At 46.8% G+C, this 24,002-nt stretch overlaps 1 protein-coding gene and 1 long non-coding RNA gene across 4 annotated transcripts in view; one reads left to right on the top strand and one right to left on the bottom strand.

Moving 5' to 3' along the window:
- The window catches only part of INTS7 (integrator complex subunit 7), an 85,669-nt gene extending 72,746 nt beyond the window's left edge, over positions 1-12,923 (top strand). For both annotated transcript variants that reach the window (XM_017347801.4, XM_002717529.6), the window contains 4 exons: positions 2,477-2,609; positions 6,123-6,221; positions 7,895-8,080; positions 11,509-12,923. In XM_017347801.4, the coding sequence (XP_017203290.1) occupies positions 2,477-2,609; positions 6,123-6,221; positions 7,895-8,080; positions 11,509-11,796 (706 nt within the window). In that variant the 3' untranslated portion in view covers positions 11,797-12,923. The remainder of the gene's footprint in view (positions 1-2,476; positions 2,610-6,122; positions 6,222-7,894; positions 8,081-11,508) is intronic.
- The window catches only part of LOC149122525 (uncharacterized), a 28,730-nt gene extending 8,150 nt beyond the window's left edge, over positions 1-20,580 (bottom strand). The window contains exon 1 of one of the 2 annotated variants that reach the window (XR_016219608.1): positions 20,430-20,580. This is a non-coding gene — a long non-coding RNA (uncharacterized LOC149122525). Of the gene's footprint in view, positions 1-19,029; positions 19,167-20,429 lie in introns of those variants that run through there. The other variant, XR_016219607.1, reaches the window with a different exon arrangement.
- Positions 20,581-24,002: the final 3,422 nt, after the last annotated feature.

The following is a 24,002-nucleotide window of genomic DNA, read 5'->3' as shown; positions in this document are numbered from 1 at the left end:
CTGGCTTTGTATCAGCACAGCTCCAGCCGTTGCAGCCAATTGGGGAGTAAACCAGTGGATGGAAGACCTCTCTCCCTTTCTTCTCTCTATCTCTCCACCTCTCCTTCTCTCTCTGTGTAACTCTGACTTTCAAGTAAATAAATAAATAAATAAAGCACCAGGCAAAATGATTCAAAATAAATAAAGAAAGATATCAACACAAATACCTGTAGATATTAAAAACATGAGAGAATAATGCCTTTGTGGAAATAAATTTGCTAGCCCAAATGAACAGGACAAGAATTGTTCATGAAGCTTGATGTAAAAATCTTAATAAAGAACAAATATGAATAATGCATAAAAAGATAGACTAAGTAGGATTTTTTCCAAGATTTCGAAGTTGGTTTAACATTAGAAAATCGATTCATGTAATTTATCATCTTAGCAAATAAATGCACAAAACTAAATTGGAAGGACCCAACTACTGATTTGACGACTGTTACAGAGTTACAGTAATTTAACCATTATGACTGGATGAGGGTAGTTGGGAGGTACTGAAGGTAGTCATGTGGTTGATTGATTTTGTATAAAGATTCCAAGATAATTTCGTGGAGAAGGAATAGTCTTTTCAATAGATTATACAGAACTAAATATATAGAAAAAGAGAACAAGTTTTTTAAGTGTGTTTATTTGAAAGGCAGAATGACAGGGAAAGAGAGAGAAGTGAGAGATCTTCTGTGTGCTGGTTCATTTCCCAAATGCCCGCGATAGCCAGGGCTTGTCCGGGTCAAAGCCAGGAGCTGGGAACTATATGCAGATGTCCATGAGGGTAACAAGGACACAGGTATTTGAGCCGTCATCTGCTGCCTCCCAGGGTACACATTAGCAGAATGCTGGATTAGAAGCAGAGGTGGGACTTAATCCCAGGCATTTCAATATAGGATGCAGGTGTCTCAAGTAGCAACTTTACCCATGTACCACAACCCCCCTCTCGGAAAAATGACTTAACCTCACACCATACACAAAGAGTATACATTGTATAGATCTATATGAAAGGCCAGGAAGCATAAATCTCATAAAGACAAAAAGGCAAATCTGTGGTTTCCAAAAGCCACTAATGGGATTGTCTTATTAGCAAATCGCTTTGTAAAAGTCTTCAGCTTTTTATGTATTATTTATGTAGTTTAGTTGTCCTTAAACTCTATCATATAAATGAAGTTCTTTTCTTAATAGGATTTAAAATATAGTACATAGCAGGGAACAGAGCTTTGAAACTGGACAGATTGAATTACGCATAGCTCTGTGCATACTTTAATCTCACTGAGCTGCTTATGCATACACTATAGTTACATAATGATGCCTGTTTCTCAGAGTGGTTGGGGAGATTAAATGAAATAACTTATTTAGAATGTCCAGCTAAAGTACCTTGCACACAGTAGGCCTGAAAAACATACTAAAGTAGGGGGAGGTTGTGTTGTGGTATAGCAAGTTAAACCACTACTTGGGATGAGGGATATGGTATCCTGTATTGGAGTGCCTGGTGCAAGTACTGGCCACTCAGCTTTTCTAATCCAGCTTCCTGCTAATGTGCCTGGGCGGTAGCAGGTGATGTCCCAATGCTGGGATTGCTGCCACCATGTGGGAGACCCTAGTGGAGTTCCTGGCTTCTAGCGTTAGCCTGTTTTAGCCCTGGATGTTGCAGGCATTTGGGATGTAAACCAGAAGATGGAAGACCTACCTCTCCTCTCACTTTCTCTCCTTCTCATCCTCTTCCCTCTTCCATCTTTCAAATACATAAATCTTTTTTTTAAAAAAGGATAATAAGAGAGTAATAACTGTTACACCCTGCATATTTAAATGACATACATTGCATTTTCAAATATGCCTCATCTAGTTTAGTTAGAATGCAAAAGTTTTGCCTTCTTTTCTCACTTAGAAATATTTTCAGAAATGTTGTGGGTTTGAAGCAGTAGGAAAAAAGGGAAGAAATGTAGATTAAACTTTCCCAGCCTGCTCTGCACACCTGCTGTCCTCTGCACACTCATGAGCACTGCACCCTCGGGCTTTATACTCTGGCCATTTCCCCAGCCATCCGCGCCCAGTGCTTCCCATCTCTCCCAGTCTTATTCAGCCTGTTTACCCAGTGATTTGCATGTCCTTACTGGTAATCTGCTGGCTTTATGGATAGTCCGCTTTTCAAATGTCACATATCCCTTTGACCTCATGGCAGCAACAATTTCAAGCACTCTCATCTACCTAGCAACCAAAGGGATTCAGAATTATATCTTTTGAAGTCAGATCCAAGTCTGAATCCTGGCTTGCCACTTACTCCTTATGGGCAAAGCACTTAGCCTCTCCAAGCCTCAGTTTCCATGTATGTTAATGGAAATAACTCCATCATTTGAAAATTAAGCAATAATTTAGGAAAGCGCCTGACATTGAGGCAACAAAATATTACTATTTTAGTTGATTAATTAATATCTGATTTTTACTTCAGTTTCCAGGAATATGGATCTACTGGCACAGCCCCTGCTGACAGTGAGTACGAGAGAAGAATGATGTCTGTGTACAATCACGTCTTGGAAGAGGTGGAGTCGCTCAATCGGAAATATACTCCTGTTTCTTACATGGCAAGTGGCATTGTCTTGCTGGATTTTTATTATGTGGTAGTGGTTTTTTCATTCATCTCTGGCACTTGAAACTGTGTATGAGTTCAGCAAATTAACCTCTCTTAAGTTTCCTGATCTATAAAATGGTTATTATAGTATATGCGTCATAGCATTGCTGTGAGGACTAAATGAGACAATCCATTAAAGCACTTAGCACATCTCCAGCTGCCCTTAGTCACATTAACACGCAGTATCTCCTGCACTAGGAGGGGGCAAGCCTTTTTTGTTCCTGGGTTGGGCTTTTTGCCTAGGGGTTAAGAAGTCCACGACTGACATCAGAATCCCTGGGTTTGATTCCCAGCTCCCGCTCTGGATTTCAGCCTCCTGCCAGGACAGATCCCAGGAGGCAGTAGTGACAGTAGTGACCTAGAAACTGGGTTCCTGCCGTCTGCATGGAAGAGCTGAATTGAGTTCCCAGCTTCCAGCTGTGGCCTTCCTCCAGCCCTGACCTTTCTGGGCTTGGGTAGCAGACCAGCAGATGGGAGCTTGCTCACACTCTCTCTGCTTCTTAAATAAATAATAAAAATTAAAAAGCCAAATTTTTTTAACTTTTACTTTGTTTTTTAACAGTTTAACTGAAGTTGTAGTAGTTCTCAACCCTACACATTAGAATCATTTTGGAAGCTTTTTTTAGCGTTATTTTAAAATTTATTTATTTGAGAGGTTCCCTCCTTAAATGCCCAAAATGGCCAGGGCTGGGCCAGGGCTGAAGTTGGGAGTCTGGACCATAATCAGGGTCTCCCATTCAGATGGCAGGAATCCCAACCACTTGAGCTATCACCATGCCTTTCAAAAAGGGCTTGCATTAACAGGAAGCTGGAGTTAGAAACTGGAGCCAGAAATCAAACCCAAGAGCTCCAATTTGGGATGTGGATGTCTTAACTGCTAGGTTAAATACCCACTCATCACTTTGAGAGCATTGAAAAATCGATTTTGAGGCCTCATCCCAGATCAGTTAACTCTGAATCTGAAATTGAGGGCCAGGCAGTAGTACAGACAGCCCTCAACTTAACTCATGGTTCAAGTTGAGGATTTTCAGCTTTGTGATAGTGCAGAAGTGATATCTACTCATTAGAATGAAAACTCACTTTTACTACAATATTGAATGAATTATATGACATATTCAACACTTCATTATAGAACAGACTTTGTATCAGATGACATTGCTCAACTGTAGGTGAATATTAGTGTTGAGAGCACATTTAAGGTGGGTGAGACCAAGTTATATTAGTAGGGTAGGTGTATTAAATGCATTCTTGATTTATGATTATTTTCAAGGATAATTTTATCATAATATAACACCATCATAAGTCAAGGGGCATCTGTGTTTTTAAAATTCCCAGGTGATTTCTGTCATGCTGTCAGAGTTGAGATCCAAAAGCCAGTTGAAACAAAAAACTGGGTTTGTTTCTCACTGGCAATTAATGATGTTGCTACTGTCTTTAGTATACTTTTCAACCTTTAGTCTATTGAATCTTTTTAGCAAGGAACTGAATCCAAAGTAGAACAGTGGGGGCCAGTGCCCATGTAAGATTCCATAGTCACCAGCAGTGGCTTAACCGATTGCACCACAGGGCCAGCCCCTAGTCTGTTGACTATGGCCTGTGGCACTGTTGAGCATACGCTCCTCATTAAATCTCCCCTGACTCTCCAGCCATAGGACAGACTGACACACTGTCACCTAGATTTTCTCCTCTCTGACCATTCCCCTATGTTCAGCTCTATGATGACAGAATATGGTACAGTGGATGGGCGGTTCAAGCAGCAGGCATCTGTTTTTCACATGGAGGCAGGGAAGTCCCAGAGCAGGGTGTCAGCCAGTTCAGTTCCTCATGAGGGCCCTGTTCCTGGCTTGCCAACAGCTGCCGTCCACCTCTGACTTCTCAAGGCAGGAAGACAGGGAACACTTGCACTTTAGTGGCTTTTCTTCTTTAAGGAGACCAGTCCTATCATGGGGGTGGGAAGTCCCATCTGCAAACACCATCACACTGGGGGTTAGGGCCTTCACGTAGGAATTGGGTGAGGGACCACAAGGACACAAGCATGCGGCCCATAATACCCAGCCTTTGAACTTGACAGTGTAGTGAGTTCTCTTTCCTGCCACACATTAGCTGTTGGTATTCCTTCTCTCTCCTGGCTTCTTGCTGTTCTCACTCTGTTGTCTCACTCTTTATCAGTGTTTTAGAAGAAATTGGCAGGATGTGTCATTAGATTTAGATTAAAAGATGGGTGCTTTTCCCGAACACACTGCTTTCCACATAAAACTGACAATACTATTCATTGAATTGACACAAGGGAGATTGTAAAGATATTTTTGAAGAAAATACAATCAGTGACGTTGTTTGGAAGGAGTTGAGTGCACTAAATGTAACGGAGAGAATGGGAAGCTTCTACCCAAGTGGAGGCACAGTGCAGAGAGGAGCCGAGCTTCATTCTGAACTGGGCTCAGACTGCCTCTCGGCAGCTCTGTGACTTGGAAAAGTCACTCAGCATCTTTTTGTATGAAACGGAAAGAATGCCTGCCTCCTAGGAGTACTGGGAAGTGTAAGTGAATTCATGCATATCGTCTAGCATAGTACCTGGCATATAAGGATTAGTTAGTGAATGTTAATTCCATTTTCTCCCTTTCCAAATTACTTCATAGATTTGATACTTATTCAGCCTACCAAGTATTTATTGGATCCTAAGAATAGAAAAATGATAAAGACACAGGCTTTTCCCTCAAGTTATCCATAAGCTAAGAAAGAAAAATTTTATAAACATCATACAGTGTACTTGCAGTCACAGAGCTCTGCACGAGGCAGAGATGTAGCCAGAAGGATGAAGTAACTCATGCTAAAGGGTAGGGAGAACGGAGAGGAGGACTTCCGAGAGCGACAGCAGCTTTCGGGACAGGAGTGGTGGGGAGTCTCGGGCAGCAAACAGCGGACAGCAGAGGCTGGCCATGGCCTGGTGTCTTCTGGGAGCAGTGTGTTGTTGCTGCAGCATGATGTAAGGCCAGGGGAGGGGGAGCTTGCACTTAATGTGGTGGGAACTGGGGAGCTTTTGAGGTATTTTAAATAGCTGTGGGAGACAAGTGGCTGAGACTCACTTTCTTACTCTTTCTTGCTCTTTAAAATGAAAATAAATAAAAATATGGCTAATATGTCTGATAGTTCTAAACTCTAAAGAAATGTGAATTTTTGCCTTATGTGTGGCCTTAAGGAATCTCATTCTCCTGTCGTTCTTTTTCTATTGAATATACTTCAAAATAAAGGAAAAATCTGCAATGTAACTCAAAAGTCTGTTTAACTCCTTGAAATGAATGCTTTAGTAGCAGTACACAATTCCTGGAGACTGTACCGATTTCTTTGTTGGTATCTACTTTTTAAATAATCTGTAAGTGTTTGCAGTTTTAAACTTTTTGAATGTACCACATTTGTTGATGACAGTTGAAAATGTATTCACATGTGATCCCATTTCTTTTCCCCCCAGCACACAGCCTGCCTGTGCAATGCCATCATTGCTTTGCTGAAAGTTCCCCTTTCATTTCAGAGATACTTTTTCCAGAAACTGCAGTCTACCAGCATCAAGGTACTATCTCCAGAACAGTAGGGTTAATGCAGGTGAAAAGCCAGCTCTCCTGTGAGGTCTGAGTAGGACGTAGGTGTAGTTCAGTGCCTTACCTTTGGCTTTAGGAAAACACAGCCTTCAGCTGTAAGCCTGTCCTCCCATTATCCAGTGATTTGGTGAAGGGAATGGGGTTTCAAAGGTAAACCCTCTTCCTTTGTAACTGCCAGCGCCAAGTGCAGTGAAATGGGCCTCTGGGTAATTGGAGCTCTGTTCCTTGTCTTCTGTAGCAAGGAATAAAGTAATGGTTGGGTTTTTTGGTTTTTGGTTTTTGGTATTTTTTTTGAAGATTTATTTATTTGAAACTCAGAGAGAGAGAGAGAGAGAGAGGTCTTCCATCCACTGGTTCACTCTTCAATTGGCTGCAATGGCCAGAGCTGCACCAATCCAAAGCCAGGAGCCAGGAGCTTCTTCCAGGTCTCCCACATGGGTGCAGAGGCCCAAGGACTTGGACCATCTTCTGCTGCTTTGCCAGGCCGTAGCAGAGAGCTAGCTCACAAATGGTGCAGCCATGACCTGAACCGGCTCCCAGGTGAGATTCTGGCACTGCAGGTGGTGACTTAACCCACTGCACCACAGTGCAAGCTCCAAGTTAATGGTTTTTATCAAAGTACCCTTCAGAAATCCTGAGCTGAGTCTATGTCTATATCAGGCCATTAAGACCCAACCTGAAATAAATCAGATGGTCCAGTCAACATCACCAGTCCTAACTCCAAAAAAAGCATTTTTGCCTTTGAATAGTTTTAAATGCTAGCCAATGAGTAGAGTTAGCATTTTGAAATATTTACACAAAATATAAATGCTAAATTCAAAATCTGTTTTTCATTCAGAGAATAAAATTGTTGGGAAAGGGGGAGAATTTGTCTTCTAATTGTCCTTGTTTGTTAATGTCTTCAGCAAACTTTCAGATTCATTAGAATGCTTTGGATTGCAAATAACAGAGTAGTCTATTTCAAAATGCCCTGAATAATGAGATATCTGCAGATAGGAGGCCTCTAAGGCAGGGGTGTCCAGGGTGGGTTATACAGTGGCTCGGCAGCATTATCAGTGACTCAAGTTTCTCCCATCTCTTCATTCAGCAAGACTTGAGCTGTCTGTAATTGAAGTGTATTTGGGACTTTAATACATTTTTCAAGCAAAACTACTCTAATAAGTTAAAAATGTCCTTTGGCTCATGTTTGAAAATTGACTTTTTTTGTAAAAACCATGATGATTTAATTATGTAAGCGGCCCTAGAATTTTAAGTTCTTTTGCATTTGGATTTGTGTATTTCAAATTACCTAAAACCAAACAGAAAGCTGGATGAAAATTTACATGGTGTATTTGCCTACTGGAAGTGGCTCATTTTCACAAAAATGCCCCCCCACAAACGGTGGGGTATGGCCCCATTTCTGTTCTCTAATCCTGTCACCCCCAAACACAGCAGTTTGGGATGAAAAACACAATTGTGTTAAAAAGGAGGCAGTGGGGATTGGCTTTAAAGGTACATCTACCTGCTGTCCCAGCACAGGCAGACCATCAGGGGAGGGTCAAGGGCGCCAGGATGTTAATCTGTAACCAGTGGTTACCACAGAGATGCTTGTTGGGAGGAAGCTTGCTCTTGGTTGTTGGCATTTATTTTAATGTTGATATTCCAGCTTGCTCTGTCGCCATCGCCCCGGAACCCTGCGGAGCCCATTGCTGTCCATAACAACCAGCAGCTGGCACTAAAGGTGGAGGGAGTGGTTCAGCACGGATCTAAACCAGGACTCTTCCGCAAAATTCAGTCTGTCTGTCTGAATGTTTCCTCCACGCTACAGAGTAAATCCGGACAAGACTACAAGGTAACTCAGAAAAGCCGCAGTCGCGCTGCAGATGTTTCAGCTCATTGATGGACATTTCCCTCTGTTTTCCCTGGTTACGCAGATTGCGCCTCAGAAGGGATGAGGTAGACAGAAACGTCAGGCCTTGAGGAGGCTGATCAGCAGCAGCACTTCTCTTTTCCCTTGCCAGGCCAGTGGATAGACACAAAGCATCCAGGCCAACAAACATCAAAATACAAGTTTTTTACCGTTAGAACTGGAGCCTGGCAGCAAGGGCTTCCTTGTGCCTGTGAGGTCAGTACGTGAAAGCCCCCCCCCCCAAAAAAAAAAAAACCTACGGCCCGGCCTGGGGGAGTATCCTGCTGCCCCGAGGAGTTGCTTGAGGTTCACTGGCCCCATGCCTCCAGAGGCTGGTACTGTTAATCTCATGGAGGGTCCCTCCACAGGAATGAAGAATGAATGGCTCCTAGCCCACTTTCCCTTTTTTGGAATTTTACACTTGCATAGATAGGTCAGATGACTCATTAGGATACAGAGATCAAATAAGGTGAGATCTTAAAGGTATAACCCGTCACCCTAGGAATACGCTGCTTTGAGAAGTCGTGATGTCGTGAGGCAGGTTAAGTACTAGCCAGAATCAGGTGGTTACACCAGAGCCGTGGAAATACCAGTGGCCCAAATATCGAATGTTCCTTTCTTGAGACATTTCTTTCCAGTTCCTCGGTGACTTATCCACAGTAAATGAGCAGGGAACAGACACAGTTAATTCAGATGCTCAGGTTGGCTGTGTCCAGGTTTACGGTGGCGTGTCTGACTGGGGTCCCCAGCAAGGAACGGGTTCTGGGGAAGAGAAAAGGAAAGCATTTCCTTGCGTGGTGGTCGCCGGCTTCAAAAGCGAAGGGAAGCTCTGGCTTAGTCCATCGCTTTATTGACTTTGGTAGCTGCCCCTTTGCCTGGTCTCTGATAAACTTCGGCCTTAGAGCTCTTCCTCTTTGCCTAGACCTTAGATAGCCACCAGCAAATATTTGGTGAATGATGGAAAAACCACTTACTGTATGAAGATTACCACTGTTATGGTTGGGTAATCTCGGCTCTCACAGGAGGTTGCAGAGATAATTTATACATTTAATTTATCCCTTCTGCAGCTCTCTCCTCGCTTTGAATTTGAAACAGCAGTAACCAGGATTCTCTTTCTTCCTTGTACGCAGTAATTTTTTACTGTTAAGGAAAGATTTAGACCTAGAAGCACTGATCTGTTGTTGACTCACCTCTCAGAGGCACTGATTAAGTAAGGAAGCTGGTAGAGTCGGCCATGCGGTGCGTGATTACTGGGCCATGGTAATTGTCCTGAGTTTATAATTTAAAATGCAGCCATCCATTCAAGTGATCAGGTTGCTTGGGCCTGCTTGGTTTTTGGTTTTTTTTTTTTTCCTTTGTTTATTTGTTTTTATTCAAGAGAGTGGACCCCTAGGCCCTGGTTCATTCCCCATATACATGAATGGCCAGCCCTGCCTGAGCCAGGAGCCAGAACTCAATCCAGGTCTCCCATGTGGGTGCCAGGGACTCAGCTACCTGAGCCCTCAGCTGCTGCCTCCCAGGGTCTTTACACTGGCAGGAGGCTGGAATCGGGATCTAGACCCAGGTCTCTAGGCCAGGCACTCTGTGCGGGGCCTGGGCACCTTACCCACGAGCCCGAGCACTCACCCAGCTGGGACTACTTCCAGTGCTTTGGAGGAAATGATTCTCTAGTAGGCATATGTTGTAAGGAAATAAAAGCTACAAAAACTGAATGCGGGGGAAGGGAGAGTACTTAGATTATACATAATACTAAGATCTTGAATTGGTTGACTTCAGTTCATTTTTTTTTAATGATTTATTTATTTATTTGAAAGAGTTACAGAGAGAAGGAGAGGCAGAGAGAGAGAGAGAGAGAGAGAGAGGTCTTCCATCCGCCGGTTCACTCCCCACAATTGACCACAGTGGTCCGAGCTGCACCATACCAAAGCCAGGAGCCTGGAGCTTCTTCCAGGTCTCCCACGCGGGTGCAGGGGCCCAAGGACTTGAGTCATCTTCTACTGCTTTCCCAGGCCACAGCAGAGAACTGGAACGGAAGTGGAATAGCTGGGACTCCAACCAGCTCCCATATGGGATGCTGGCACTGCAGGTGGTGGCTTTACCCGCTACACCACCGTGCCGGCCCCAGACTTCAGTTCATTAATGTTACATATAAATGTCCCTGGAAAACTGATCATATGATAACTGCTCATTGAGACATAAAATTGCAGGGCACATTTGTCAAATGACACTACAGAAAATTACACATAAAGAGAGAAATCTAGCCGGCACCGCGGCTCAATAGGCTAATCCTCCACCTAGCGGCGCCGGCACACCAGGTTCTAGTCCCGGTCAGGGCGCCGGATTCTTTCCCGGTTGCCCCTCTTCCAGGCCAGCTCTCTGCTGTGGCCCGGGAAGGCAGTGGAGGATGGCCCAAGTGCTTGGGCCCTGCACCCCATGGGAGACCAGGAGAAGCACCTGGCTCCTGCCTTCGGATCAGCGCGGTGCGCCGGCTGCAGTGCACCAGCCGTGGCAGCCATTGGAGGGTGAACCAACGGCAAAAAGGAAGACCTTTCTCTCTGTCTCTCTCTCTCACTGTCCACTCTGCCTGTCAAAAAAAAAAAAAAAAAGAGAGAGAGAGAAATCTAGTCAAATATCCATTAAGGTTACCTTCATGTGTATCCTCAGAATAAGTCTGCCTCATAGATACAGATAAAGAGACACGAGCAAGTTTCCTTCTGTTCTTTGAAGGACAGAGGCATTTGAGTGTCTGGCTAAATAAATGAATGAGCTCATAAGCCTGTATTTTATAACGTATCACACGGCTGATCTGAGTGGGATACTGATTGTTAAGTTAGCAGTGTGCAGTTGTAAAGCTGACTTGTCAGAGGAGTCAGGAATCAGCACTACTTAAATAACGTAAAAGCAGACTGGGGGAAAACCTAACTTAAAATTACTTCGTGCTATGTTCTTCTTCAGTCTCTTAGATTTTAAGTTCCCTGAAACAAGTGATTACATCCTGTTTCTTCAGAAAATCTCTTCACAGACTAAGATAGTGGGGAGTCGACCGTAGGGCTGAGTAAGCAAGGGAAAAAGGCCAGCATATGGAAGGGTTGCAGGGGCTCTGGGAGCGCGTTCTACCCACGGCTGGTGAGGGGCCAGATCGCTGAATCGGTAAGAGCGTGGGCTCTGGAGTTCAGATTCCAACTCTGCCACTCATTAACCATGTGACCTTGGAGAAGTTGCCTGACCTCTCTGCTTCCATCTCTTCAGCTGAGAAGCAGGGGTGATAATGGTACCTCTCTCTTGCTTATTTGCAAAAACTAAATCCCCACTTCGAATAGGGCCTGGCTCCTATAAGCACTGCCGAGACATAACCAATTCTTTCATTTCAGATACCTCTTGACAACATGACCAATGAGATGGAGCAGAGGGTCGAGCCCCACAATGATTACTTCAGTACTCAGTTTCTGTTGAACTTTGCTATCCTTGGAACACACAATATCACAGTGGAATCTTCAGTGAAGGACGCCAATGGTATCGTGTGGAAGACCGGTCCCAGAACGACCATATTTGTAAAGTCCCTGGAAGACCCTTATTCTCAGCAAATTCGCCTGCAGCAGCAGCAAGCCCAGCAACCGCTGCAGCAGCAGCAGCAGCGAAATGCCTACACGCGCTTCTGACGCGGCGCGGCCCAGTCTCGGCGGGGTTGCTCAGGCTGGAGAAAGAGTCTGCTTTTTCATTAACTACAAAAGGTACAATGTAGCGTCCACGTAGTCATTGATTTCTATACAGTAATATTCCGGAAAAATTTTTTTCCTAAAAAATTTAATTGAGAAATAATTGGGTTCCTAACCAGAAAGATTTTTTTCCTCATTCCTTCTTAAACCAAGTCCTTTATCTTGTATTTAACATTTTCATTATTTTGTTACTGTTACTTCCATTGTTAGGCTTTTTCTTTTGAGAATAGTCATATATTGAGATCACCATATTAGAAAATTGACTAAATTGACTGCTTCTCTACCAAAATATATCGTTTCCTACCTGACCCAGACCTGGAGTACTGAGGTAGGCACTGAGACGCTCTGACCATCTGGTGCACTGGTTCTCTATGGCAGTGACAACTGAGTCCTCGAATCAAGGGACTGGAAAGTCCCCCCTTCTCTCCCCCCATGCAGCTGGAGTCAAAGAGCCTGGCGAAGCTGAAACATCCAGCTGTGTCATTTCAGCCATTTAGGTGTCTCTTCCTGTGCTAAAGCAATCTTAATTTATTATTTTAGTATTTAATTGACCCAGAGAGCAGCTAGCAATTAATATAGAAAAACTGGAAGTTAATAACTTGTTATTTCTAATATGTATGTGACTGTGTAGAATTCAGACTTACCACATTATTTCTAGAAGTGAAAAAAATCACTCATTTAGTACCTTAATGCTTCAAGTTAGAAGGAGCAGGTCTTTCGTTTGGATTGGTTTGGTTCTAGAGTTACGTAATGCTAGACTTGATTGTCGAGAAAGAGCAGTCTCTTTATAACACAACCTCAGTTAGTTGGGATGCTCAGGGAATAGTTTTCTGATAAACCAGGAAACCCCTTTTTTCTATTTCAATGCTGGTTGAGAACCGTTCTGAGTTATAACAACACACACTGCTGTTCTAACACAGCATAGCAGGTCTAATTCACTGTTGACTTGGGATCATCGGGCATCTTGGGGTTATGCATATCGATGGTCTGAGCGGCTGGGCTGGGTGCAGCTCCTCAGAGGAGGCAGGCACGTGCCCTGGAACTCCTTTTTCAATAAATCTTTCCATTTCCTTGCTTGTGTCTGGCCTTTTCTCTTCAAAGTCAACATTGATTCGAGGAGGGAGGAGATGGAGGTAAAAAAAAAAAAAAAACAAAAAAAACATGTCCTTTCTCCTGAGGCTTCTAGGAGTGGAAACTGATGGGCGATCCAGGCCCCTCCAGCATCGCTTGGCTTCATGAGCTGTTGCCACAGCACATTCCACTGCCAACAGCCAGAACACTGCCATAAAACGTGTGGAAGTCCACTGCAGCCAGTGCGAGGGACACCCTCTAGATGTGGCCCAGTCGTGGCCAGGGCGCCATCTGGGGACATGGTGATGGCCTGAGCCATGTGGAGGGCTCGTGCAGAACCTTTTGTCCATTTCCCCAGATGTGGAAAGAGCTGAAAGCCTGGTTCCACCTGGCTGTGATGAATCAGCCATGATCTAGGGCAAGTCATTCACTCTCCAGAACTTAAATTTCTTTGTAAAATGAATTGATTGGATTCCTTAACCCTAGAGTTTTATCCGATGACTGAAAGATAAGTGGTTACTTCAGGATAAAATTCTGTAATGTGGATTTTAGATTTTTAGTACTGTCTCAAGGTAGAATTCTCAAAATGAAACTCATACACTACCAGTTCCCTTTGAGACCTTTTCAAATTTTTAAAATTTAATAGTTGTAATTATGACCTTTTTGACTTGTTGTACTAGGCCTCTGGCACAAACTTGGAAGAGAATCACTAAAATAAAAATAAATGCAGATAGTTCAGAGTGTGAAAATAACTCTATGAAGCACAAAGACTGTTTTCTTTCAGTGTGTCTGTTAGATCCATGATTGGAGCTCTGGGTTTATGTTTGGTATAATATCTACTGCATTTTTGGCCTCAAGTGTTAAACAGTTACTTGCTATGGGGAAAACTGGTTATAATTTCAACACTGTAGTAATGAATGAAAAAAAATACTCAAGGAATGGTTCAGAAAAGAAAGCTCTACATGCTAGCTAATGAATTTAGAAATACAGATAGTGAAGGGTGCTGGCTGGTTGAATCTTGGAAGAGAGGACTCGTTTTGCTCATTGCTTGTGACCTGCAGAATTGTCCGGTGGCTGAGAGCACAGCCTTTGGAACCACACTGCCCAGGTTCAAAGCTTAGCTCTTCCTAGTTTTGTGACCTTGGACAGCCTACTTAATCTCTCTATGCGTCAGGTTCCTCATTCCTGAAACAGAAACATGGAGCTGGTGGTTGTGGTGTAGCAGGTAAAGTCGCCACCTGCAATGCCAGCATCCCATAATGGGTGCCGGTTTGTGTCCCGGCTGCTCTGCTTCCCACCCAGCTCCCTGCCCCTGCTACCCATCGGGGAGACCTGGAGGAAGCTCCTGGCTTCAACCTGCCCCAGCCCTGGCTATTGCAGCCATCTGGAGAGTGAACCAGCAGAAGGAAGGTCTCTGTCTCCCTCTCTCTAACTCTGACTTTCAAATAAATAAATAAAATCTTTTAAAAAGGTAATAAAACACCAGAAGCATGATAATACTTCACTGGGTAGGTGTGGGGATTAAATGAGTTAATATAGAATGAATTTGTAAAGTATTTAGAACATGTTTGGAACATAGTACACAGATACATCAGTGCTTGCTGTTACTACTGTTCTCCCTGGTAGTATTTTTCAGTGTTAGATCAGTTAAAAAAAAAAAAAAAAAGATTTATTTTTATTTATTTGAAAGGCAGAGTTACATAGAGGCAGAAAGAGAGGTCCTCCATCCGCTGGTTCACTCTGCAGATGGCCACAATGTCTGGAGCTGTGCCAATCCAAAGCCAGGAGCCAGGAGCTTCCTCTGGGTCTCCCACATGGATGCAGGGGCCCAAGGACTTGGGCCATCCTCCACAGCTTTCCCAGGCCATAGTAGAGAGCTGGATTGGAAGTGGAGCAGCCAGGATTTGAACTGGCACCCATATGGGATGCCGGTGCTGCAGACTGGGGCTTTTACCCACTGTGCCACAGCGCCAGCCCCAAGATCAGTTCTTAATCTTACCATTTTCTTTAAAATTACCTTTCCTCTGCACCTGAACACACATTCAAGCTACTATTCCTCATATTCAATTTGGGTACTTTGAGTAATAGTTTAAATGTTGACCTAAACAGAAAAAGTTCTGTCTGATGCTGTAAGTTATTTAGTTAAAATACTGAAAGACAAAGTTTTGTGAAATATTTTCTATTGATTGCCCAGGTGGTGACAGCAATATGTGCTGACTATCAGCAGCACTGGCCAGCAGAACTTTCTGATGGAAATGTTCTAAACCTGCACTGCCCAGTGTGGCCACAAGCCACAGGTAACTGTTAGGGACTTAAAACATGACTCGTGTGATTGGGGAACTGAATAATTCAGAGATTTAAGTAGCTTCATGCTGCTACTATGTATAGAATTATTGAAGCAAATGAGAAATGAGGCTTCATGACCTTAAAACCCAGGTAAAACTCAACATAGACTTCAGGATGAAAGGGTCTCCATCAGAATTATTTGACCCACTAAAGGTTTCACACGCAAGGGTGTAGGGATGACAGAATATTTGGCATTTGTGTATTTGCTTTACGTCTGGTAATACAACACTCTTGCTAACCAAACCCTGTCCTGTTCGCGTGCCACCTAGCCTTATCAGTCACTAAACCTTAAAAATGTGATGAGATGTATTGAGAAGTCACAATGTCTAGTGAATTGGCTTGCATTTCCTCTCAACAGGGTTCCAACAGAGGACTGTGACTTCCTTTCCATTTCTTGTCCAAGGGCACAGACCTTTAACACCAGGGGCTGTATTTTATTGGCACTACTGGAGCCAGTCCATTATCCTGGGGTATCTCTCAGTCTAAACTATGACCAATTTAATTTTGACTTGTAGTAGGGATTTAAACATGGCAAGTCACGTTTTTCTCTTCTTAAATAACATACTAAGACCTGAAACTGTTATTTCCACATCCTGAAAATGATAATGTTGTAAATTTACTTTTAAAAGTCTACAGCAGTTACACACCATTTTTCAGTCTATTCTTTATCTTCCTACTTGCTTGCTAAATCTCTTCCAGAGCAGTTCTCTCCTACACAGTCAAGTTGTACAAGAAGTAATTGTCCTCTTTGTTTATTGTGCAGGCCTGGTTGAAGACTGAAACTTGGTGAAATAAGTTTGGGGCATGTCTTCGGCATGTCTTCCTTGCAGATCCTATCTGCTGGTCTAGCTTTTGTATAAAGATCCCCAGCTGGAAAATGAGTCTGAAAACATTTTTACTGTTGTTTCCAAATGCTTTTTTTTTTTTTTTTTTTCAGTAAAATTAGGATAGGTTAACACCAGATACATTAGAACAGTCAGGAAAACTAGTACCTGCCAAGCAGCCACAGAGGTCATGATATTTTCAAGAAAATCTGGTGATAGGTAGAGAAATATTCCCCACCTCCACTTTCTTTGGGTTTTTTTGGAGATTTCTTTAGTGGGTTTTGATGAAGTGTATTTGTGATAGTGAGCCAGAAGCGTTTAAAATTAGACTGGAGTTAGGGAGAAGACACCAGTGTCTGGTTGTTTCCAAGACCATGCAAGGTGAACAGACGCTGCGCTGCCTCCAGTCTCTCCCAGCCCTGCTGGAAGCAGTGGAGCAAACGATGCTTTCTGTTTGCATCACCTCTTCCTGTGGCACAGGGTGGGTGCGTGAGAGGAGCACAGTGATGATGAACTGTTAACACCATGTCCCCGCGCCCAGCCGAGGCAGCCACCATGTGATCCGGAGGGTCACAGGGTGACGGTAGAAAGGCAGATGGGGACAAGGGCTGCCCTGGTGTGGACCCCACACATTGCTAGGCCTGAGCCAGGGATGGGAGCTTCAAAAATAAACCGGCAAGGCAGGGCCTGCAAGCAACTTGGGGTCTCACTCGACGGGAAAATGCCCCTGTTTTTAGAGAATATGGAGAAGGCTTTATAAAAGCAATTGGCGAAGCACAAAAGTCCTTACTGGTAACCCTTTGTAGCATAGGCCCCTAGAACTCTGGACATCGTTTGGCGTTTTCTTTCCTTCTCAGCCTCTGCTTGACATAATCAGAGACAGTTGGGTACTTCCTGCTTGCAAGCTGGCGGGCGTCAGAAGAGCATTTGGAAAACAGGTGGGTCCCTAAAGTGTAAATACTTAGCCTTGAAGAGGTAGGTAATTAAAAACTGCGGTGCAGGGACTGCTGCTGCTGGCCATGAACCCCTCAAGGTCGCATCCGAGGAACCAGGGCATTAGGGAGAAGTAGCTGTAATTAGGGAATCACTTAAGCATCATCAGATCCATCCTTCTCAGTGGTTACCGGGTCCCTAGGGATGCTCACAAGCCTTTTAGCTCTGGCTGGACCTGTTCACGGGGAGTGAGCGCACCTGGCATGTCTCCTTGAGGGCCCTTGACACCGGCCTGAGCACCACTTGCCCTTCCCCCGCGCCCTGTGGCTGGCCAGGAGTCGCTGACAGCAAGCACTTTGTCCTGGTCACAGCAGGTGACTCAGCTGACATCACAGGGCCCTGCAGCTCCGTCAGCATACATTTGTCCAGCAGAAGTCGGCAAACTCGGATAAATTTCCCAGATGTGTGCCAAAGGCCCTGGCAACTGGGCCACAATTTTGCAAACAGGTAGTCTGATTCATTCATCAAGTATTCATCGGACACATCCAGTACACTGGGCGCTGGGAGCGATGGATGAGTTCCTTGGACTCCCAGCCACACACTCTGCCCTTTGCAGAGACTAGGGAAGGCAGGGCACAGAGAAACCCACTCTGACTCCCCGTGCAGGGCGAGTCTCACCTGATCATTCTTGCCGGTGGCAGAGGAGAATGGGTTCGGATGAGACCATCCAGGTCAGTGTCGCTCCTGTTCCCGTGCAGCCCATCGAGAGAACTCACTCAGTTTGTGTGCCCTTCTTTGGCACTTACCTATTCATAGCCAACCTAAACCACTCACTGCAATCTTAAACCTGCTTTGGTTCCTTGTGTTTGGGGGAGATGGAAATCTTGGTCAGAGGGAAATGGCCTCTGTCAGAAAGCTGTCTCCCCAGATCCCAGCTATTTCCCAGCTGTGACACTGGCATTCCATAGGAGCTGGTTTGAGTCCTGGTTGCTCCACTTCTGATCCAGTTCCCTGCTAATGTGCCTGGGGAAGCAGCAGAAGATGGCCTGGCCTAAGTATTTGGACCCCTGCTACCTACAGGAGAGCCAGATGGAGTTCCTGGCTCCCACCCATTTGGGGAGTGAACCAGCAGAGGGAAGATTCTCTTTCTCCCCCCTAATTCTGCCTTTTTTTTTTTTTTTAAAAAAGACTTTATTTATTTATTTGAGAGGCAGAGTCATAGAGAGAGGGAGACAGAGAAAGGCCTTCCATCCACTGGTTCACTCCCCAAATGGCCACAATGACCAGAGCTGGGTTGATCCAAAACCAGGAGCCAGAAGCTTCCTCCAGGTCTCCCACGAGAGTGCAGGGTCCCAAGCATTTGGGCCATCTTCCACCACTTTCCCAGGCCATAAGCAGAGAGCTGGACTGGAAGAGGAGCAGCCAGGACACGAACCGGCACCCATATTGGGATGCCAGCACCTAGCCCGCTATGCCAGAGCACCAGCCCCCTAACCGTCCTTCAAATAAAATAAATCTGAAGAGAAGAAAAATGCAGCTGCCCCTCTAGGCCCTGCAGAAACACCCTCACCCTGGCTCCCCGAACAAAATGCACCTCTTACATCCCTCTGCGTCCAGCACCATGTCCCGTACTGTGCAGCCAGTGGCCCGAACCTCAGGGTTGGCTTAAATGAGGGCAAATGGCCTGAACCTCAGGGTTGGCTTAAATGAGGGCAAATGGCAGGTACAGTCACCATGTCCTGTTGATGGGAACAAATCGTCCCCTCCGGTGTTCCCCAGCCCACATCAGCCCCCTGGCTATTCTCTGAGCCTTGGCTCCTTGGCTTGGAGTGCAGTGGACAGTGCCCTGCTGAAGTGGTACAGTGCCCAAAGCCTGGGACCTGGCCGGTGCCCAGCACACGCTCAGAGCCAGAGGGGGCAGCATGGCCTAGAGCTGCAGGGAGTAGCTGGGAAAGTTTCGGCAGCTCGACAAAACTGGCATTTCAACTCAGCTTCGACTCACCTGCTTCAGAGCACGGTGAGGGGCCAGGTCATCTGGGGACCCAGATGGGACTGAAAGTTCTCCGACTCATGAGGAAGTCCTCCATTTCTCACTTTGCTTCGCAGCACCAGCCTTGAGCCCTGAGTCAGGGCTGGGGCTGGGGGCTGGGAGGCAATGGGAGAAGTGGCGCCTGCACAGGGAGCCAGCCCAGGTTCCTCTGCATTCTTTCTAGAACTTGCAAGAGCAATGGGCGTATATCCAAAGTGAGTTGGTGACATCGTGTCCATCAGGCAAAAGCCTGGTGAGTCACTGGTGGTGTCATAACGAGGTGGGCGGGACTTCCCCACTGACAAGGTCTGGGGGACTTTGCCACGCCCCAGACACAGAACAGGAAGCAAGGAGACCTCCAAGGCTGGCAAGAGGTGCAGTTCAGGTATCAGGAAGCAGCCGGCAAACTGGGGATACTGACGCACTGAAGGCGCCCCATTCCATCAGCAGGATCTCCTGGAGGTGCAGCTGCGGGCTCCGCGCTGGGAGGTGGGGTGTGCCCCTGCTCCCCACCCAGCACACTTGCCCTCCACCATCAGCCAGCAGTCAGCTGCAGATATATAAATAACCCGCATGTGACTGTCCTCAGAGCCATGCCTCCAGCCATTTCCCGTTATGGGATGGAGGGAACAGGAGAGGAGCTGGTGGGGGTGGGGGTGGCAGGGGGCAGGGACAGGGTTGACAGCAGAGAGAGTGGCAGGCGGAGGCTGTGTGCCATGCTTGTTTCCCTGAGGGTTGGGGGAAGGAGGGGTGTCCCCTCTTCTGTTCCGCTGCCATCACCCTGCTTCACAAGCTCACTATGTTTCCCCGAATACTACCTTCGCTTCCTGTTTCCCGTCTCTAGTTTCGGTCCCTTCCGAGCAAACTTCACTTAGTGCTTCCCAGTTTACTCCCCTGATTACAAACCGGAAACCGTTCCCCAGCCGGGTTCACAGCACAGCCCAATCCTCTGGAAGCCCCTCCGCAGTTAGCCGGCAGCCCGGCTCCCCGCACTGCTCAGGGCCACCCCTCTGCGTGCACCGCACACGGCAGCCCGGCTGGCATCCAGGGCATTCCGTGAGCCGGGTGGTTCACACGCAGCCTCGCGGCTTTGCTCGCCTCCATCCCTGCAAGCCCGTCCCGCCCTCCACAGGCCCAGCAGCACCCTGGGGTTTCATGTGAAGCGGTGAGGCTGTGGGGTGAGCATCTGTGTGGCCAAATGGTGGCTAATGTCACCACGACTGTGGATGGCAGCCAACAGCTCCCGCCACTGTCCCACGCCCCCCACGCCCCATCAGCCTGGCTACTCCCTGGCTTCTCCCTGGCTTGCAGCCCTGCCTCTCTGCCTGGAGCAGTCCCCACTGAGCTGCCCGCTGGCCACGCCCAGTGCTCACCTTGGCCACACAGCAGAGTGAGGCGGCCTTGCCGGGAGCGCCAAGCGCGATCAGCATTGCATGTCACCCAGGCCTCTCCGTGTTCAGGAACTGCCTGCCTGCCTCTTACGCGAGGCCCCCGTGTGCGCCTGTGGCTCTCAGGGACACCTCCCGTGTCTCTCAGAGGCCAGAGTGACCGCGCATGTGTGGGTCCAGGGTGCCAAGGGCCTGCAAGAGGTGGGGGTGGTGGAATGGAGGCCACGCATGTTTTCCCCGACTGCAGGTGTGTGAAGCGCTGCCCGGAAGTCCCTGGGAGAGGCAGAGTGGACAACAGAAGGGGGCCCCAGGAGGAGACGAATTGAGGAAGGCGGAAGCGGCCTCCGGGCTCTCACACCCCAGCCGCCGGGCAGATCCCAAGGTGCAAATCTGAGGTTTCGCTCCTGTTGCCTCCTAGGCTGCTTGCCCGCTCGCACCCCTGGCCCCCGTCTGCTTCATCCACAGCGACTGCCGTGAGCTCCAGGTGGCTGCGCCTGTGACGGGTAAGCTCGGGAGCCCGTCCCAGGCCAGGGTTTCTGAGGATGGCCCAGCTTCCTGGCCAGGGTCCTGCCCTGTACTGCTGTGAAATGTTCCTCCTGGCGCTTGCCTTCTGGGCGTGTGTCCTGCTTCGGGATGGATCGGAGGACAGTGGCAGGGAGAGCAATAAGGCAAACACAGGAAGACAAGGGGCCTTTTCACACCCGAAGCAAGTTGTTGAGAATAGAAGGGATAGATTGTGCCTCTAAAAATAGATGGAGCGAGAAAGGCAGGATGACCGCAGCCAGTTGATGGGGGTTGATTTTCTCACTGGTCCCTGACCCCTAGTCCGTCCCACACCTCTGGGCTGTGCGTGCTCCTGGCTCCCAGCTTGCAGTGTGCCCCGCCCCCTAGCTCTGCCCAGCCAACTCCAGCTCGTCTCTCAATATTTACCCAGGTCAAAGGTCCTCTCCAGGAGGCACTCCCCATGGGGCTTCTGTGCTACTCTCTATTAAAGCGCTCAGCCTCCAGCCCCCTGCTCACTCATCTGTCACCTCTCATAGACTGTCGCCATCTGAATGGAGGGCTCGGGAGTGCATCTTCGAATTCCTGGTGTCCAGTACAGTGCCCGGCGAGAAGGTGGTCAGTAAAGTGTAGTTGCTGAATGCAGGGTTCAGTTTCACATGACCTAGCCTTGACATGGTGTCTGGTCCTTGGAGCTGCCAAGAACCTATGGTAAACCCAAGAGCCATTGCCCAACCAGCACCTGGGCGTTGCTACTGCTCAGTCCTCAACCCAGTACCAGGAGACCCTGAGCAGGGCCTGGTATTTCCTGCCATGCACCCCAAGGGCCTGGAAATTCTACCATCGCAACCAAATAAGCAGTGGAGCTGGGGCCCTGTGGCCTCCAGGCAGGAGCCAGACCTGAACTTGGCTCCTCTGTGACCAAGGTGAAGCTTCGTCATCCCTATCTCTGGACTTTGGTTTTTCCATCTGTCGAGAGTCCTAATTAGAAAGCTCTTAGAGATTCCTGAAAGCACTGTTACTGTTCCGCAGTCCAAAGGTTAGTGTGTCACGATGGTATCAGCAAGGCAATTAATGTGGCCTAGGAAATAATAAGGGCACTTATTCCCAGAAGCACATTGATTAAAACCACAGAAGTTCCTTGGAACTGGGCTGCAGGACTGTAAAAGCCTGAGCAGACAAGCAGGCCCTGTGGGAGCGGAGCCTCTGCCAGGCCGGGGCTGCCGAGTTCATTCGGTGGCTCTTGGCGGCTGTGCAGGCCCTCAGGTGGCCCTGCTGCAATGAACGCAGCCTCCTGCTGGCTTCTGGGGGAGGATTCACCGTCTGGTCCCATCCTTTGCCTAAAAAGCGAAGAAGAGGCCTTAGCACAGCTCAGTTTGCTTTTCAGGTCTCCAGCCAAGGGAAACGCATCATCGCTTCTGCTTCTAAACATCTGCGAAGCAGAAGTGTGATCCGGGTCACGCGTTGACCCAGCTCCCTCTGGACAACAAGAAGTCACCTGAATGGCCGGGGGCGGGGAAGTGTGGTTCCGCGCGGCTCTGACAGCAGAAAGGGTAGAAGCTGCCGAGGGAGGGGGTGGCTCCGCAGAAACGTGAAACCGCCGAGTGGCAAAGAGGTCCATAAATCAAACCATCAAAAGAACAGACTGTGGCAGCAGTTTGTAAGTCATCACAAATAAGAGTAATATCCTTGTTTTCATAAGATTTATCTTGTTTATTTGAAAGGCAGAGTTACAGAGAGAGAGAGAGAGAGAGAGATAGAGAGAATGAGAGATTCCATCATTGGTTCACTCCCCAAATGGCCACAATGGCCAGCGCTGGGCCAGGCCAAAGCCAGGAGCCCAGAATTCCATCCAGGTCTCCCACAGTTGTGGCAGGGACGTAAGCACTTGGGCCATCTTCTGCTGCTTTCCCAGGCACATTAGTGGAGAGCTGGTTTGGAAGTGGAACAGCTGGGACTCATATGGGATGCTGGCATCACAGGTAGAGGGTTAACCCACTGTGCCACAGCGCCAGCCCCAAGAGTAATACCCTTAATATACTTTTGTAAAGGTCTTTAAAAGTCATTAAGACAAAGAACAGCAACCAACAGAAAGATGGGCTGGAGACACTGAGAACTCACAAAAGACAAAAACAGAAATGGGCAGTGAACAGCCAAACAGGAATGCAACAAAAAAATGAAGGGCCGGCATTGTGGCACAGTGGATAAGAGACTGAGTATAAGTTGGTAGAATTTTTCTAGCTGCAAGAGAAAAATGATGTGAATGTTGCTTTTCTAAGAAATTTTCCTAAAACAATGATCAGACAAGAGAGCAGAGATGTTTATAAAAGGACATTTCTCAAACGTGGCTTATTAAGACCAAATTGGAAACAATTTAAATTTTTTAAAAATTAATTTATTTGAAAGGCAGAATTACAGAGAGAGAGAGAGAGAGAGAGAGAGAGAGAGCTCTTCCATCTGCTGTTCACTACCCAAATGGCCACAACCACTGGAGCTGGGCTAGGAGCCAGGAGCTTCTTTCAGGTCTCCCACATGGGTGGAGGGACCGAAGCACTTGGGCCATCTACTATTGCTTTCCCAGGCCATAGCAGAGAGCTGGATCAGAAGTGGAGCAGCCAGGACTAAAACAGGCACCCTCATAGGATGCCCGCACCGCAGGCGGCAGCTCTACCTGCTATGCCACAGCACCGGCCCCAGCGATCTAAAGTTTTAACAATAGAAATTGATCAAATAAATTACCCTTACTCCCGAAAATAGAATACTATGTAACTATTAAGATTGATGATGAAGATGATGATGTAGGCAATTGTTTAGCTATGATACAATCTTACATTGTTAAATATGTGTTTTCATGTATAGGTACATGAGAGTCTTGGAGGTCTGCCAAAATAATAAGATGGCTCTTGGTCTATTTGTGTTCCTTTAACAGAAAACTGTAGAAAAGTGTAATTTATGAATAATAGGCATTTGCTTGGCTCATCACTCTGGGCACTGGGAAGTCCGAGGTTGAGAGGTCACAACTAGAGAGGGTCTTCATACCGCATCATGTCATGGCAG

Source organism: Oryctolagus cuniculus, chromosome 13 (genome assembly GCF_051225735.1).
Source record: "Oryctolagus cuniculus isolate XC-2025 breed Fujian yellow rabbit chromosome 13, ASM5122573v1, whole genome shotgun sequence".
Lineage (NCBI taxonomy): Eukaryota > Metazoa > Chordata > Mammalia > Lagomorpha > Leporidae > Oryctolagus > Oryctolagus cuniculus.
This window is presented reverse-complemented; position numbering and strand designations above follow the sequence as displayed.